Here is a 16,435-nt window from a genome sequence, read left to right as displayed (position 1 = left end):
GCTGTTTTTATTATTTTAGATGTTTTTTTTCTGCAGATATGGACAGAGGATATTCATTTCAGTATGGATTAGTGTCACAATATGAAAAATTATAGTCAGTTTTGATACATAAGGAAAAAGCTAAACCTTCAATTCTAGCTCAACTTTAATACCAGAGTGAACACAAGATGGCAATGCATTGAAGAACCTGGGAGTCCACGCACACACGCACGCACACACACGCTACTTAATATTTGTACACTTCAAAATCCTTGTTCAATCTATTCTCCACTGACTTCTTTGCTCTTGAAATGCCCTTCTCTTGTAAAATCTGCAGTGAAGATTACATGCTGGTGGTAGAGCTAGCTTATTGCACATCTGCTATCACTGTAGGGGACAAGTGGACTGCTAAGTTTGAATTTGCACAGTTATACACATGCAGCCGTAGTCTTCTTTGTTCTCATACATAGTTAATACTTCTTGCTCCTGCTCAGACAGGACTAGCCTCGGGTGGTCTTCCAATGATGGCATTATTTACGAACACACCTCCACCTTGAATGTTAGTGACAATACAGCAGCACTAACAGATTTACTGACACTTAAGCTTTTAATAAAAACAAATTATTTATAAGTAACCAGTTTATTTCTTTGAACTAGCAAATAAATTGTATAAAGCCACAATTTGGAGTAGTGTTTGTTATAAAGGTGTCATTTAAGTAGACACAATTACACAGTGGTGAGTAGGAAGCAAATCAGCAGCCTTCACAGTGATTGGACTTAATGGGTCCTTTCCGGACCTTGAGCACTGGTGGGTTCAAAATACAAAACGCACAATTGAAACACATTCATCTAAAAAGAACTTTTAAAAACTTTTAAGCGACAAAAGAGCTTGGCATTGAACATGAACGTAGGAACAAACACCATTGTAAAATCCGTAATATTAGATAGATATGCATTACTCAAAACTATATCAAAAATCAAATAAAAGAGCCAGTGCAACAACAACACGATTTTGCTCGGTCACTACTAGTAAATAAATACAACAGCAAGTCTTTCAAATTCCCAAACTTTAACAAAAAATTTTGAGAAACCTAAGATCTTATCCAGATGTATTGATTTTGGATGAATTCAATAAAAGTACACTGAGAATGTATTGGTTGAAGTGCATTTTGTGGTTTGCCTGTCTTTCACTGCCTCTTCCTATTAACATCCTCCATTTACCAGCACTCTCCTCTCTGTTATCTCATCCTGAGCCAATCTGTCCTGTGCTGTGCCCTCCCCCTTTCTTCACCCGCACCCTCAGATCCCAGCAATGACGACAAAGTGAATCTCAGTATGTTGACTACAGCCAAGAAATAATCTCAAATTCATGCTATATATTGCTTTTACAAACTTACTTCAACTTACATCAATATTTCCTTCATGTATTTTTCTGTTACTTTAAGTTGTATAGCAAGGAGTACAGCTCTGACAAAAACAGCGATATCTTCCGAAATGCATCAACTACATGTTTTCATTTCTTTATTTATAATATGCAGACACACCTCCTATTTTTCAAGTTGAGAGACTGACGATGTTCGGAGTGTTTACATAATTGACATTATTACTATAAAAAGATTAACATGAGCACTGCTCTTTGGTTTTGGTGGCAGGACATATAATACCAGGCTCATTGTCTTGGACTTAGATTCCTAGCTCTGACAATTAGCTCAGTGTCTCTCCTCATTCTTCACTCCCATTTCCTATTGTTTACTTTCCTGTATAATAAAGCCTAGAGACCCAAGAGACTTCAGTATATTTGTTAAACTAACCATGATTTCTTGTTTTTTTTGGTGGTAACTTTACTCTACTTTTTCATTTTTGCTTGACAGTGGTGTGTGTTCTTAAAGCAGAGCAAGTTGGGTTGAAAGCTGTAACAGATACTGGTCTGGAATGGGTGTCACACTCAAAGATGCTAATTTAAGAATGGTCTGTTTTTAAATTGTCAAATTTGTCCTAGGGCTGGCGGGGGGACCGTCGAATGCTGAAAAATCCTGTTATCGTTATGTTTCCTCTGATGATGAGGTAAAGACTGATGTGTCTGACACTTGGTTACATTGTCAGGACAATCATAGCTTAGAAAACTAGCACTACCAGCTCTATGACTGTGGGCTGTGTGACCAGAGCTACGGCACAGCGCCCACACAGTTTTTATGGGTCATCACCGTTCACACCGCAAGCAACATGGCCCCATTTGAACACATTGTAATAAGGCCAGTGATGTGCAACAAAAGATTGTTTGTTTATGAAGTCTCACCTCTCTGTGCGCTCTCCACTCTGCAGGTTGAAAAGAAGAGATGGCACTATTTTGTCCATGTGCTGTGGGTCCCAGATATTAGCCTGAAGTTCATCATTCACCGTCTTCCTCACTACGCCTTGTAGACCTCTGATACCCGCCATTCGAATGCTTTAAACAAAAACATGTCATTTGGAAAATGGAAGTAAAAATACATTACCTTTTTTATTTTAAGCATTTGACATTTCTACTTAGACTATTTTAAACCAAGCTTAGATGTTCATACCTATTTTTGATTCAAAAGGGATTTTATTTTGTAACGTTTGGGCTCATGACAGGAGCACTTGTGTAAGCCAGAAATAGATCTTGCTTAGTAATGCCACTGCCAGATGAATAAATAAACTCACTTTGTGCGGATATCAGGGTCCTCATAGCTGGAGTGACACATTTCACTGAAGCGTGACACAAAGAAATCATAACTGCGGTGGTACGAAGGTGTGTCCTCTTCTATGTTGGCAAACTTCACAAACTGACCAAAAAAGATTATTAAATTATAAGCCCAACAACAATGACATTTAGAAAGTAGTGTGTAAATAGCTCAGGTGACATAATTGAACCAACTAGAATCTAAACTCTAAATCTATGCCATACGATGTCATTAAGATTAAAAGAACATGAGGAGGTGTCCTGCTGTGGTAGAAATGTCACCATTTAAACTGGGTGACATTTAGTGGCACGTCACTTTAATAAATGATGAAGATGAACTTCAGAGATCATTTCAGTTACGTAACTGTAAATTAATTCAGATTTATTATAGTACTGTACCCATTTTAAGTAACTTCCAGAAGGTCTTGGTAAAACTATATCCTATCAGCACTTGGAGTGATTCTCAAATTAAATTAAATGCTTTTGAGTAAAGCCATAAGGCTCCTCCTCAGCCAAAGTAATTTACTGCTGCAGCATATCCGGAAGAGGCCTGGCATTACTGCCAGTAACAGTGCTCTATCAGAGTTCAACATGGTATTGCTGCATGTTATATATGCAAACTTAGGCCTGACTGAGAGCAAAGGATGATCACATTTTAAATGACTACTGTCTATTGGGTGATATGTTTGAAAGCATGATGCTGTGAGAGTATAAGAATGAGAACAGGGAGATTAGGAGTGACAGAGCATCTGGGCCATCTGTAGCGATGACTTCACAGTTCTCCCAGTATTTAATCTGATGTCTTTACTCTTCTTGAGCTGAGCCAGGAGCAAAACTTTAAAGTGTGTACATTTTATTATAGATTTTAAAGGGCCTATGTTATGCAAATGTTTGATATAATACTTAGCGATATGTTATAACGTCGTATCATCCGGTGTGTTGTTAAACTCCATATATCATTAAAATCATTTGAATCATTTTGCCCTGGAATTGGCAAATTTTTAAGCTTTATCTATTGTTTAAGCACCAGAAGATTTTGTAGACTTTCTGTGGAGGGTAAAATATTTTTATCATTTTTAAGGCAACAACTTATGGTTATTCTTATTCAAGTGTATTGTAGAGGAATTTAGTTCAATTAAGGCTAAAAAATTGCTTTAAAACTACCAGTTGATGATAGTCCAATAATGCAGAATTACTCAAACATGTGAATGTAGGAATGTTTTTGATGTGGGAAAAACATTCCAACATGACTAAAAGCTTACATGAGTCAATTTTGCGTAATATAGGACCTTTAAATGTTCTGCTAAGTTATAATATCTAATAGCAGCAAACAATTAATTGAAGCACTTAATGTTATTTAATGTTCTAAATCTGTTAAGAACCCAACTCAAAACTTACTGAATTGGTTCCCAGGATTTGCAGATTGGGTTTGTCTGACTCTAAAAGCTTTCGAACCATTTTGAGGAAACTTTCCACAAACAAGTTGATGCTCTGGCAGTGACAGGCCATTAGCAGCTGGTCCAGAGCCTCCATGGCTATGCACACATATCTGAGAGACAGCAAAACAACAGAAAAACATTGAGTGCACATTGTAAATTAATAACACAGGCCATTTGGTGTTTTGGTAATGGTGGTTCTTCTTTCATTTGCATGTGAAGATTTGATAAATGAACAGCTTTGGTCTGAGCCTGCCAAGTGTAAATGTAATCTGCAGTGGATGGGCATCTCAGTGTCGCCTGGCCATGAGTCACACAGGCCTATTGGGTCCGACAAGAACAGGCTTGTTGGTCCATTGTAATCAATTGAGAAAAGGGTCTTTGGTGTACTGCTAATTAAAGTGTTTGAATACTCAATATGTGTGCAGTGTTTTAAATGGGAGTCTATTTTGAGAGGTGAGTGACAATGTCTCACCCATATCTGTGCCGGGCCACGTCCCTGGACAGTCTCTCGGACAGGTACGCCCCGATACGGTCCAGTTTCTCCGGAGCTGACAGGGCGTAGAATGTCAGCTTCTCCATGTTGGCTTTGACTAACCCGTCCTGACAGAAATGGAATAAGAAAAAAATAAGAAAAATGGTTTGAAAAGTTGGGCTTATATGGGGTAAAACAGCTAAAATGGTAAATATGAAGGATACAATGAAGGGTAAAACCCACATTATAAGTAGAGCACATGACCCCCTTGTGTGCCTTGGCTGCCCTACCTATAGAGTGGCCAGGAGCAGCAAAGCCTCTATACAATAACCTATTTGTTGTTGTATTATCAAAAGTAAACTGACAATAACTGTGTCATTTGAAGACATTTACAACTACCAAATAATAAATATAACATATTTACTTTTACAATTATTACTGATCCTAGTAACACCTGTATTTTAGAATTACTATCCCCATCAGATTACAGGAGCATACTGAAGTAACTGTGTTGAAAGAAGACTATCACTATACAGATCAGTGTTCATCTCTTAACAGACCATTTGACTGAAAAGGAAAAGAGCCCTTTCTGCCAATGGAGAAAGACTGCGGTGTTTGAACTAACGGACTTCATAATTATATTTTGCCTTTTTCAAATGTAAGCACTCTATTTGCTTCCCCCGAAAATGCATTCACATTTTTTATAGATAAGGGATGAATTTAATAATTTAATTGTATTTCATAAATCAAATTGAAAAAGTAAAAACTGTTTCACTGAAAACAGCTGCACTCATTCCCATATTACCATGCGATCAAGGCCCCAATACATAAAGCACCCTGAGAGTTTACAATCTTATATAAAAATTAGAGACAGTGATTTTCTGCATTGAGCTGCCAATTGGCTACAGATGCAAAGAGAAAAGTAGGTTACTGCAGTACTGCACAGAAACCCCTCAAGAACCACTGACGACCACTATTTAGAAAACACTTAATATTTCACAAACATTATCTGAGAAAGCATCTTACTTCTGGGTCTTCTGGGAAAATGTTGTCAACGAGTCGTTTGTATCTGGGCCTGAGTGCCCCACAACAACCACAAACTCCTGAAACAAAAGAGACAGGGAAAGACAAAGTAAATTAAAATGTAAGGTATATCTTAGTTTCAAGCAAAAAGCCATCAGAATGTGAAGGGAAATACAACATATATAAGACCACATTTTTCTTCAATTTATATATATATATATATATATATATATATATATATATATATATATATATATATATATATATATATATATATATATATATATATATATAAAATTTACAGGTGCTTTCAATGCTCAAAAAAGCATCACCTGCTTGTCTTCTCCATGAAGACAGATAAGTTAAATACCATACTGTGGAACATTCCAAGCAGAGTATTAACATCTTCATCAGACAGGTGGCAGACCTTCCTTTTCCATGGAAAAATTTAGACTACATTTAAAATATCATTCGAGGCAACTTTCTTTTCAAATTTTCCACTTATGCACTGAGCTAAATGTAAACTGTGCATCCATAGAAATCACGACTCTGATTGGTCAAGAGACTTCAGCAGCGATGAGTCATCAGCAGACCCCAGGAGAAAAGCAGCCAAAAAGAGTCAAACAGTCTTCAAAGAATTATATAATGTTCTTTTCATGACACTTTCAATGCAGAGGAGACACAGATATATGTTTAAGCTTCAAACATTCAAAATGCAGAAGTAGGTCACTGCGCTGTCACCAGTGTGGCCGAACAGAAACAAATGGATGACACTCAGCACATTGTGTTAAAGTGTGCTGTGAACCTTCTTTATTCTTATTTAAATGAAAGCTAAGCAATTATGACAATTTATTTGAAACTAGGGCATGCAATCCTGAAAGTGTAGTGAATTGGTAAGGCAAGCTTATTTGTATAGCATAATTTATACACAATGTAATTCAAAGTGCTTTACATAAGAAATACATTAAAATGACAACACAACAAATGAAAACATAAATAATCATAAATAATCATCATAAAATTAACATTAGAAGAGAAGAGTGCAGAATAAAAACCTTTCAGTCATATGCAGAGCTAAACATAATTGGTGAATATAAAAGGGCCTTTATGATTTTTGCTCAGCCTTGTCTGGAATTATATCCTGCCTAAAGTCCATAGTTACTTGTATTTAGTTTAGATTTAGTTAACATTATTAATTCCAAGATGTTTCAGAGACACTACAAACATTAATAAAATACTTTCAAATTGTGTTGTAACAATATAAAAAATTCAGACTTGGTTTTGATACTTGAAAAATGCTCAATACTCAATAGAGACAACTGTAAACTATTCAGGAAAGGTTCAACTCTGTACTTTTAATTATTATCTTTATTGATTCCTGCTCAAATAAATATCTAGTTCCAATGGTAGGTTTAATATTGATTACTTCCTCCAAAGAGAGTAAATGTGCAAAAACAAGTCACCATGGGTGTGAACATAGCCTCAGTCACCTTTGTTACAATAAAAAAAGCAGCCACACAAACATTTTCTATTATAGTTTATTTTCCAGATACATTCATCATATGGAAGAGCTATATTTGCTGAAGCTTTTTAGCAGCCACTCTTATCTGAAAACTCTGTCTATTCATAGCCCTACTCCTCCATCACTTCACACACTAATGAAGCTGTTACACCGTTCCCACGCTCCCCTTGTATCAGAGGAAACACCAAGGAACTAATGACAAAGTAGGAGCAGACTAATGGAGAGCAATTATAGGTAAATGATACAACAACCTGATATGTGAAGGTTTATCACTACATCAGTGAGATTTATGCTTTCAAATTAGAAGTCCAGAGTCCAGAAGAATTAACATTTGAGACTATGAACTGTTAAACTAAAGAAATCTCTTGAATTTCAGAACTTGTTTGTGGTGAGGGCTAAACTACAGAGTTAGAGGTTAGAGAAGTTCTTCAGCCATATTTCACAGTGCTTTCGCAGTGGTTGCTAGTAGCTGCATACCCAAATACAAACTGAAATTTAAATTAATATCAAAAGTTTATGAGATACTCATTTGAGCAAATATCAATACTGAAAAAAAAATCACAAAGAGGACAAAATTAGAAATTTTCTTAATATGTAGTGTATGTATATGCAGTGGTCAAGTGACTGGCGTAGCTTACTAAACAGTAGAACAACATGCAGTAAAATCTGATGATAATTGTGTTTTGAAACAGATGTAAAAAGCAGATTTGTCAGTAATAACAGGATTGCTTTGAAAACAGCAGTGAGAATGACAGAGGTGAGGAGCGTGAATAGCAGGGGGTCTCACGACAGCCACCCACTCTGCATGAAGAGGCTGGACTCAGGGCTCTCTCCACATTGCACATAAGCCCACACACCAGGCTGCTTGCGGCGCACAGCTGAGCACTAAATCATGGGTGTTAGTTAGCACACAGAATAAACAACAACAGGGAAGGGGTGGACAGACATGTAGGTACTGACACTTATGGATGGGGTCCACACCTCTCAAACCAAAGCAGCTAATCACATGGCTATTTTTATCCAGCTGACAATGGGATGGGTACATTAACCGATTACAAACAGCATTTTCGCCTGAACTGCAGCTTAGCGAGTACACATTAGGGAATGAAGAACGGAAGTGTTTCAGATGGAGGCCAGGGGACTATATAACTCTGCGACCAAGGAATATCCAATCTTATGATCCACAAATGCCGAGGCTCATTATTTGTTAGGAGCTGGATCCACAATCTTTCCATATTAATCTTACGGCTTAAGGTGCTATAAACTGACAACAATCATGTAATTTGGGTTGAATAATGGCATAAGTTTCTGAAAAAATTAACTATTGTTTATTTATGCTGGCAGAGTAGACCTAGTAATTATAGAGAGAAGAGAGAGAAAGAGAGAAAGAGAGAGAGAAGAGACAGAGAAGTGAAAAGGAAAGAGGAGAGAGAGGAGAAAAGAGAGAGAGACAAGAGAAGACAAAGAAGAGACAGAAGAGAGAAAAGAGGAAAGAAAAGGAGAGAAGAGAAAGAGAGGAGAAGAGAAGAGAGAAAGACAGAGAAAAAGAGAGTGTTAAACAGCATATCCCCCATAGACTTCTGACCTCTCCTCCAACTCAATTTTAAACTATAGAGATTCTAAAATGAATGAGCAGAAAGGGTGATTACATTATGTAAGATTAGGCAGGATATGGTAATTTTTTTTGTTAATTACATAACTGCTAAACCTATTTCCAAACATCTTCACAAGAGGGGATGTTTATCTGTTCATTAACTTTTTCACAGTTTTGCCTTTTTCAATAAATTCAAGAAATCCCTGCAAGAGAGCTATTATAGGCTATTTTTAGCTTCTGCAGATTCATAGAAGAGGATAGCTCATTTAATGTAATTAAGTTTCCTCATTCAGACAAAAGCAAATTTTAATTGGGAATACAGTGCCAACACTTTATTATAGAGTTGTATATGAAGTCCAATATAGAATATAAGGCCAAGCTACAGTTGCAGTTTCATATCTGCACCTGCTGTTTGTTTAAAGCTGCTTTGTTGTTCCAATGGTCACATGTGCACAGCCTAAGAAACCTGGCTGTAAGTACATTTTTCGACATATTTTGAAGGATTCTAAAGAACACACACATACTGTGCTTGAGCATGTCTGCTACATAGTTATAATGTACAACACCTGTGGATCATTAACAAGTAGCAGATTTTTTTTTTTAAATTTGTACCCAAATGACTATGCAACGCTGTTGAATCCTACATTTATCACCGATTAAGAAAATAAAATTGGAAAACAAAGTAGAGCGCAACTGCCGGTAGCAGTGAAAACAGGGGTTGATTGGCAATATGGGGTCTAGAAAATTGCTTAAACATGCACGAATCACTCTAAATACAACTTCGAAAGGGTAAATGAAAATGAGAAACAAATATAAACATGGTTAAAAGCGCTGAAAAGTCAATTCTGCATAATAGGTTTGTTGTAAAAGAGATTCAACCCACAGTTTTATTTACAAGTCACATTCATAAAAAAGCCAAGAAATAGTACTTAATTAAATTGTATATGGTAAAACCAGAAAACCAAGTAGAATTATTAAGTCTACAATGCATTCAGTGGGTTTATTACATAAGAGAGAGGACAGAAGACAGGCCAAGGCTATTCATACCCCAAGCTACAAATAAAGACAAAATATCTCTTGCAATAAATTTGGGATTGAGACAAAAAGGGGCAGCTGGAGGATCATTTTTGAGCAAACAAAATCAAAGACAAGCGGATGCACAAAATATCACAGTCTTGAGTGCTTTGTGAAATTGCCAAAAAGAAAAAAAAAATAATACAATATTTTCTAAACCACTATGCTATGCTATACTGCTACATTGGCATTCTTCTGCAACATATTGCCCCTGCTATAGATTACTTTATGCGTGCCATTCATCTCAGCCTCCCAGATGCAAGCACTGATCTGATCCAGTATATGTAGCTGAATACATGACTGATATAATACAGGCACCACAGACATGAACGGGTCGAGGCACCAACAAATCCTCATGACATACAGCCAAATGACACTCTATGAATCACAGCCCAACAGGCAAAACTGCTCTTAGAAGCACTTGGATACAGCACATAATCAATTCTATTTTAATTTACAAATTCACAAAAACGGCCCAACTCAGCTTAAGCTTTCAACTGTTAACTGTTAACTGGCAGTTTGTTGAAAGAGCAAAAAGAAGCAGAGTACATTGTGAATTAGGACTAATCAATAGCAGTCCATACATCAACCTGTCCCAGAAAAACTAGCCTACTAGGACATCAGTAAAAATCACAGTTCACTTGGGAATGTAAACACAACATAACATAGCACAGATATATTGTGTGAGCCAAAATCAATAAGCAGGACACTACACTTGTAAGTATGTCACAATAGAAAGATATTAAATTACCAAAAATAAACATTGTAGTTGCTCCTTGTCAGTCAATTCAAATATAAAATGGCATCGCAAGTGTTCCCGTGGCATGCTTGTACAGACTAGTAAGATAAGGATGTCCCACAGACGGAAAAAGAAAAGAAGAATGTGGTATTACTGGTTGGCTACTTTACATTACTCACATGCTTAAATGACAGTAGCAATGACAAAGAAGAGACAGATATCTTACCGTACATCGATCGTGATGTTGTGGTTGCTTTTATGACTAGACGTTTATGCTTCTGACGCTATATCCAGCCACTCATACAAAAGCGCACACGCAACTAAACAGCGCTTTACGCTAAGGATGTTGTGCACGTGTGCCCGAGGCTGAAAACCATATGACTGAAAGCGTGATTGGTGCAGAGCGGAGGATTTTTTACTCGCTTGCCTTGCGCTGCGAGCCCACGTCACCGGGAAGCGTGCAGTCGTGGTGACCTTGGATTTTCCCCGTGCGTCTCCAGCAGCGCAATTTCTCAAAAGGGACCGAGTTGGGAGCGGGGAGGAGAGCAGAGGGGGGTAGTTGGTTGTGTGCAGGTTCACTCACGCCCCCTCCGCTTCATCCAATAATTTTCACCGTGTAGCCCCCGAGACACGAGACAGGGGGAAAACAGAAGGAGACGCGCGCGCGCGCGCGCGCTACGGGGAGAGAAAAGACCTCCCGCTCACGCAATCTCCGCTCCCCACGCCGCCCCCTTCCCCTCCTCTCAGCGTCCTTCTTTCCGCTTTTCCATCATTAATCTCCCGGCCCTGGTGTTTCGCTGCTGGACGGATCATCAGATGAATGACTTGATCTGAATAGCCTTTGATTTTGTATTCCTCATCAAAACATAATCACAAGTCTTCTATAGTGTTAATTAATGTTTTACAACTACATTACATAACTACGTTTGCAGGACATGATAATTTATTCAACAGTTAAAGACTTTCTTTGTCTAATTTATAGTTTTACAACAACTGATAACTTCAACTAGTTCAATTGTCCGGAAAGGCTATAACAATAGCCTATATAACACAGATCTTCTACAAGGGATTCACAGTGGGGGTTTTTTCTTATTTTTTTATTTCCTTTCCTTTATTGCTATTGTAGTCTAATACAATGGACTTGACGAATTAAACTAATAAAGACATCTAAACATAACATAACAATGAACAACAATGAATTGCTATTGGTCAAGACAATAAGTGCAATAATTCTTACATTTACAAGTATCAGTGCTTTCTGATTCAAATGATTGTCAAGACAAACATCTTTTGTTGGTTCAAATGGTTTGGTGAACACAGGCGAAAACCTGTTTCTTTAGGAGGCTATAAATCAGGCTTTGTTTCCACTCATTTATATTCCTATAAATTGCTCCAAACAATGTTTCAGTTGGGGACACTTTTTTTTTTACTGATAGCAAGTGATTAACAAGTGATGGGTTATTAGAAATAGGAAAAGGAAAAAAAAATGTACATTTGATTGGTTCATATTCAAAACAAGACATTCATTTAGTTTTTGAGATAGATAGACCCCACCTTGCGTTTAAATTATGGCAAAGGCTAATGAAAAAAAAAGATGTGTCAAAACTCTTACACCTAGTGCCAATGGTTAACTTCATGGATTATGGAATTAAAATTGTATGGGTCTTCTTTATCAAACCCTAGACACTTAAATAAGGACTACAAGCACTATGCATAGACAGACTGAAAGCTTGCTGTTATGACTTACTCTTGCCACTGCGATGGTCCAGAAGGGTACGGCAGTCCAGTGCCAGCCTCTGAGTGGCTGGGACATCAGGCACTGGTAAAGGCATAGTGGACAACTCTCCACGCAGCAGCCCACTGAGTACTCAAATGCACAATATGCTACAGTACAAGCAAACAACTGTTGTCAAAACTACATCCAAGTATGTCCACAATCAGAAGACAGTCCAGTTTGCCAAAACTAAACTTAACAGCACAACACAGTCTACTCCCAAAATTAACCTCTTTCAAACAGACACAACAAAACAACTTCTAATCAAGCCCTTCAACTAACAGTGCATCTTTCCTGAAATGTCCTAGCTGATAATCTATATTAATACAAATGCTATATCAGGAAAGAGATTAGCGATTAGAGCATCTACTGCAGCTCTGCTCTCCGAATGCCTCTTACTCATTAATAAACATCTTACTAACACAATGGGCCCCACTATACACCCCCTGTGCCCCTCTCTCTGGGCATGGGACAAGCCAACCACAGCAAGGAAAAGGGTGAAACAGGACAACGGGCCACCCGTAGGAATGACAATCACTGTGGGTTTGGGGTTTGAAGAATGCACCCAGTGGAGATATCAGTGCCAGAGGAATCTTGGTAAGTCATTATTATAACATAAAATAACTTGTAAAAAATAAATTAAGCAAACATAATTGTATAGTATTAAACAATTGTGTATATGATGGTTGTAACACATGTGCTCAATGACATGTGCGCAAATATATGCCAAGACATATGATACAAAACAGCTAAAGAAAGGCTAATGATACAGTTCAGTATTTTTTAACCCAAAATTCATAAAACCTGTTGTAATACTATACTAGGAATATAACATAACAGTGGCTATATTTCCATCTACATGAAAAAATCTGATCATTTCTGGAGATATTGAATTATTAAAATACCGTATAGAAATTACATTTCATACGGGTAATCCGATATCTTTGATTGTTTACATTTGTGCAGGCTTTCAAAAGAACATTATACAAAAAAGGGCAAGCTAATCTGGCTAGGACAAAAATGAAAGGTAATTAGTTTAATATTCATTGTAGCCTACTCTTTCCACATACAACAGTAAAAAATGACTGACTGACACATTTCACCAGATGTTTTTGATGATCAGATTTCCTTTGTGAATGTAAATTATTGTGGTAATCAGACTTTATTGGTCATTTTAATGTACCAACTGATGCTACATACCTGTCATAATGATTTATGTCCACAGGGCGGAGCTGCTTCTCCAGGTTCCCAGAGGGCGAATAAGCGATCAGCACTACGCCCCGCGAAGTGTCTCCTCCGGGGCTTTGTCAATCAGGAAAACCCCCGGACTGTCGTTGGCCTACGGAGGTGAGGTTGCACAGCCAGTTTAGCGAAAGGGCTATCAAACAAATACTTACTCATTTACATTTTAGCATCCCCATAGTTCGCTGTTGTACAGTCAGCCGATGTCATACATAGCACCTAAAGATAGGACCTAGTTATACAATATATGATGATATATTAAGTTAAATCATTACCAAAGTAATTTGGTGTCTGTAGTGTGCTAACATGGTACTGATAGTCCTGTTGATCTACCTAACCCTTATAATCATTTTTTATTTGACTTAAACATTTAGAATACATCGGAAGTGTCTTAACATAAAATGCCATTAGAACCACGTTCATGAACAATATAAAACATAAAAACAAGTTTGTTTACACAATACTAAGCAACATGCTAACATGGGCTAGTGTGCGCAGTACTGCCTGTTTGATAAACGTCAGTCGCTGTTAGAATACGACACGTTTCACTTACCATAAAGCGAACACAGTTTAGATCCTTGACATTTTTGGCAAGCGGGCAGTGAACAGTGCTTGGGTCATGCCAAAGGCCAGTGATCATTAAAGCTTAGGAGTAGCCTCAGGTGCTACCAGCTGCCACCACTGGCTGCCTGTGTGAGGAGCCAGACAGAAGATGACTAAAGAACCAACCCAGTTCACCATGGACACATTGGAACAACACCCAAAACACAAGATTACTGTGAGTCAACAAATACCAAAGTACATAAACAATATGTTGTCATTTTGTGTATTAAACTGTGTAACTAGCCTATAAAGATGTTTTTTTGTTTACATTGACAGACATAGTGGGTTGTATTTAATAATAATAATGATAATGATACATTTAGATTTTTCCCATTGCTTTTAAAAGGCAAATAAAATAATCTTGCTCACTCACTCTTCACTCAGAGCTTTATATATCCGATTCAATGAGAGAAGTGGATGGGATAAGAGTCCATGTTCAACTATACTCATGAGGAAATTTGTGAATCACAATAAGACAGATTGACCAAATCACCCAGCGTTACCATAACTCAGTGACCATTTGATCTCTATGTTGCATATCGTCCTAAGAGCAAAGTTGACTTAGTTACCTTCAGGTCTGGGTGCTAAAAATCACGTGAAACAGGAAAATGTTTCAGCAAAAAAGCAGTATTAAATTAAACGTGGGCACCTCAGTCTGGAAAATAGATATAATTCTCCTATCAGTCATATCTGGACAAAGAGTTTTGGAGGTTATCTAGCATTTCACCTTAGCTAATAATACTAAGAGTTGGAGGAAAAACTTAGATCTTATTACCATAAAGGGAATTATCTTGACAGAGTAGCTCACAAATAATAATATGAGAATAGTTATTTATGACAAATAGAATAAACATTTATAACTACATTTGTATGTGCACTTAAAATAAAATGTATACAATGTAAAATATAAAAAAATATAAAATGTAATGTAGAAACAGTACAGAGATGAAGATGGTAGCCTATCTTTTTCACATAACATAAGGATATCTACTACATAGGATGAGTTGTTGTACAGATGGAGTATGGTATGAATGTACTCCTGTATCGTTCACATACTCTTAGACTTGTTTGTTAACCTGTACAAACCAAACCTCCAGGATTTACTGTCCAACAGCCATTAACAGACCCAGGCTATCTATTGTCCATCTGTATCCAGTAAGTGGATTTGGTAGTGAGGGTACACATTCCACTGGGTCACTTTTGGTACATGTTTAGCTTTAGCACATTTCTGCTTATTAGTGCACAGTCATAGCAGTAAGCTTTAATACTAATTAGAAGAGTTTTGCTTTCAGTTGACTTTCAGCCTAGCAAACAACTGGGACTAATGTCCAGTAAATGTTTAAGTGTTTCTTATCAATGTACCACATGTTAGATTTAGTATTTGATGGCTCATGATTGCTTATGATGGAGTACAGGCCTACCCAACATGGAGTTGTGCTGCAGTTAAAGAACAATAATTGCCTTAGACATTTAGTTATTTTTAGATTTACTGTAATCAGCAAGAATGGTTTAGCCACATAGTCACGGTGAAGCAGATGGGAACTCATTAGATCTGCCTTAAAGGCTTTGTGCATTGCCTGGGCAAAATTAGCAAAGCAAGGATCAAAATCCCTAACCAGCTTACATGTAAGGCGGCCATAGCCACATGATGCTATGAGAACAACCTACTACAAAAAACAAGCCAATGTTCATCATTTTGATTATTGTACTTTATACAAGACCAAAATGTTGCTTATATGATTATAAAGTGATATACAGTAAGTGAAATAATAGTACCTAATATTATCCAGTTCCTTGGTTGGAATAGTTGGCACATTTTCAAGATCCTCTTTTTAATAATATCAATAATAATGCGGTGGATTTACATAGCATCTTTCAAGACACTGAAAGTGCTCATATAGCTGATATTTTTTCTAAAACTGAAACAAGATTTGTCAGGGCACTGTGTTGGTGTTACCTTGGTGCCAGTGACCTGAGGGCCAGCACGAGTGGCTGCTGACTAACTAATCCTCTTTGCACTGCACACTCCCACAGCTCTCTTTCACAGGGGTTGTTGACAGTCCAGGTGGTGACCTACTATCACACAGATTGTCTCATACATCTCGGTTGGGTTTTTTATTTTCATCTTTTATTTACTTAAAAAAATATATTATTTACCGTGTAACATTTTTGGATAACAACACTTGTGGTTACATGTTTCAGATCACCAACCATCCTTTGCGATGGACTGGCTGGAAGACTCCATCTTATGGGAGAAATCTGATAGTGGATAA

The 16,435-nt window shown here is 37.3% G+C and overlaps 1 protein-coding gene and 1 long non-coding RNA gene across 3 annotated transcripts in view; one reads left to right on the top strand and one right to left on the bottom strand.

The window, feature by feature from the left end:
• LOC117392673 (protein EFR3 homolog B) overlaps positions 1 to 14,261 on the bottom strand; it is a 26,902-nt gene extending 12,641 nt beyond the window's left edge. Inside the window, exons 1-7 of one of the 2 annotated variants that reach the window (XR_008649242.1) lie at positions 14,113 to 14,261; positions 13,518 to 13,656; positions 5,618 to 5,694; positions 4,592 to 4,719; positions 4,079 to 4,229; positions 2,662 to 2,783; positions 2,276 to 2,425 (exon numbers count right to left, since the gene is read on the bottom strand). Coding sequence is in view for 1 of the 2 variants with exons in the window: in XM_033990797.2 (XP_033846688.1) it covers positions 2,276 to 2,425; positions 2,662 to 2,783; positions 4,079 to 4,229; positions 4,592 to 4,719; positions 5,618 to 5,694; positions 10,770 to 10,776 (635 nt within the window). In the remaining variant the exon portion in view is untranslated. Of the gene's footprint in view, positions 1 to 2,275; positions 2,426 to 2,661; positions 2,784 to 4,078; positions 4,230 to 4,591; positions 4,720 to 5,617; positions 5,695 to 10,769; positions 10,946 to 13,517; positions 13,657 to 14,112 lie in introns of those variants that run through there. The other variant, XM_033990797.2, reaches the window with a different exon arrangement.
• On the top strand, positions 14,209 to 16,435 carry LOC129457409 (uncharacterized). Its single transcript, XR_008649243.1, has 3 exons — positions 14,209 to 14,337; positions 16,197 to 16,267; positions 16,365 to 16,435. It is a non-coding gene; the product is annotated as an uncharacterized LOC129457409 (long non-coding RNA).

The sequence above is a fragment of the Periophthalmus magnuspinnatus genome, chromosome 24 (genome assembly GCF_009829125.3).
Source record: "Periophthalmus magnuspinnatus isolate fPerMag1 chromosome 24, fPerMag1.2.pri, whole genome shotgun sequence".
NCBI classification, from domain to species: Eukaryota; Metazoa; Chordata; class Actinopteri; order Gobiiformes; family Gobiidae; genus Periophthalmus; species Periophthalmus magnuspinnatus.
This window is presented reverse-complemented; position numbering and strand designations above follow the sequence as displayed.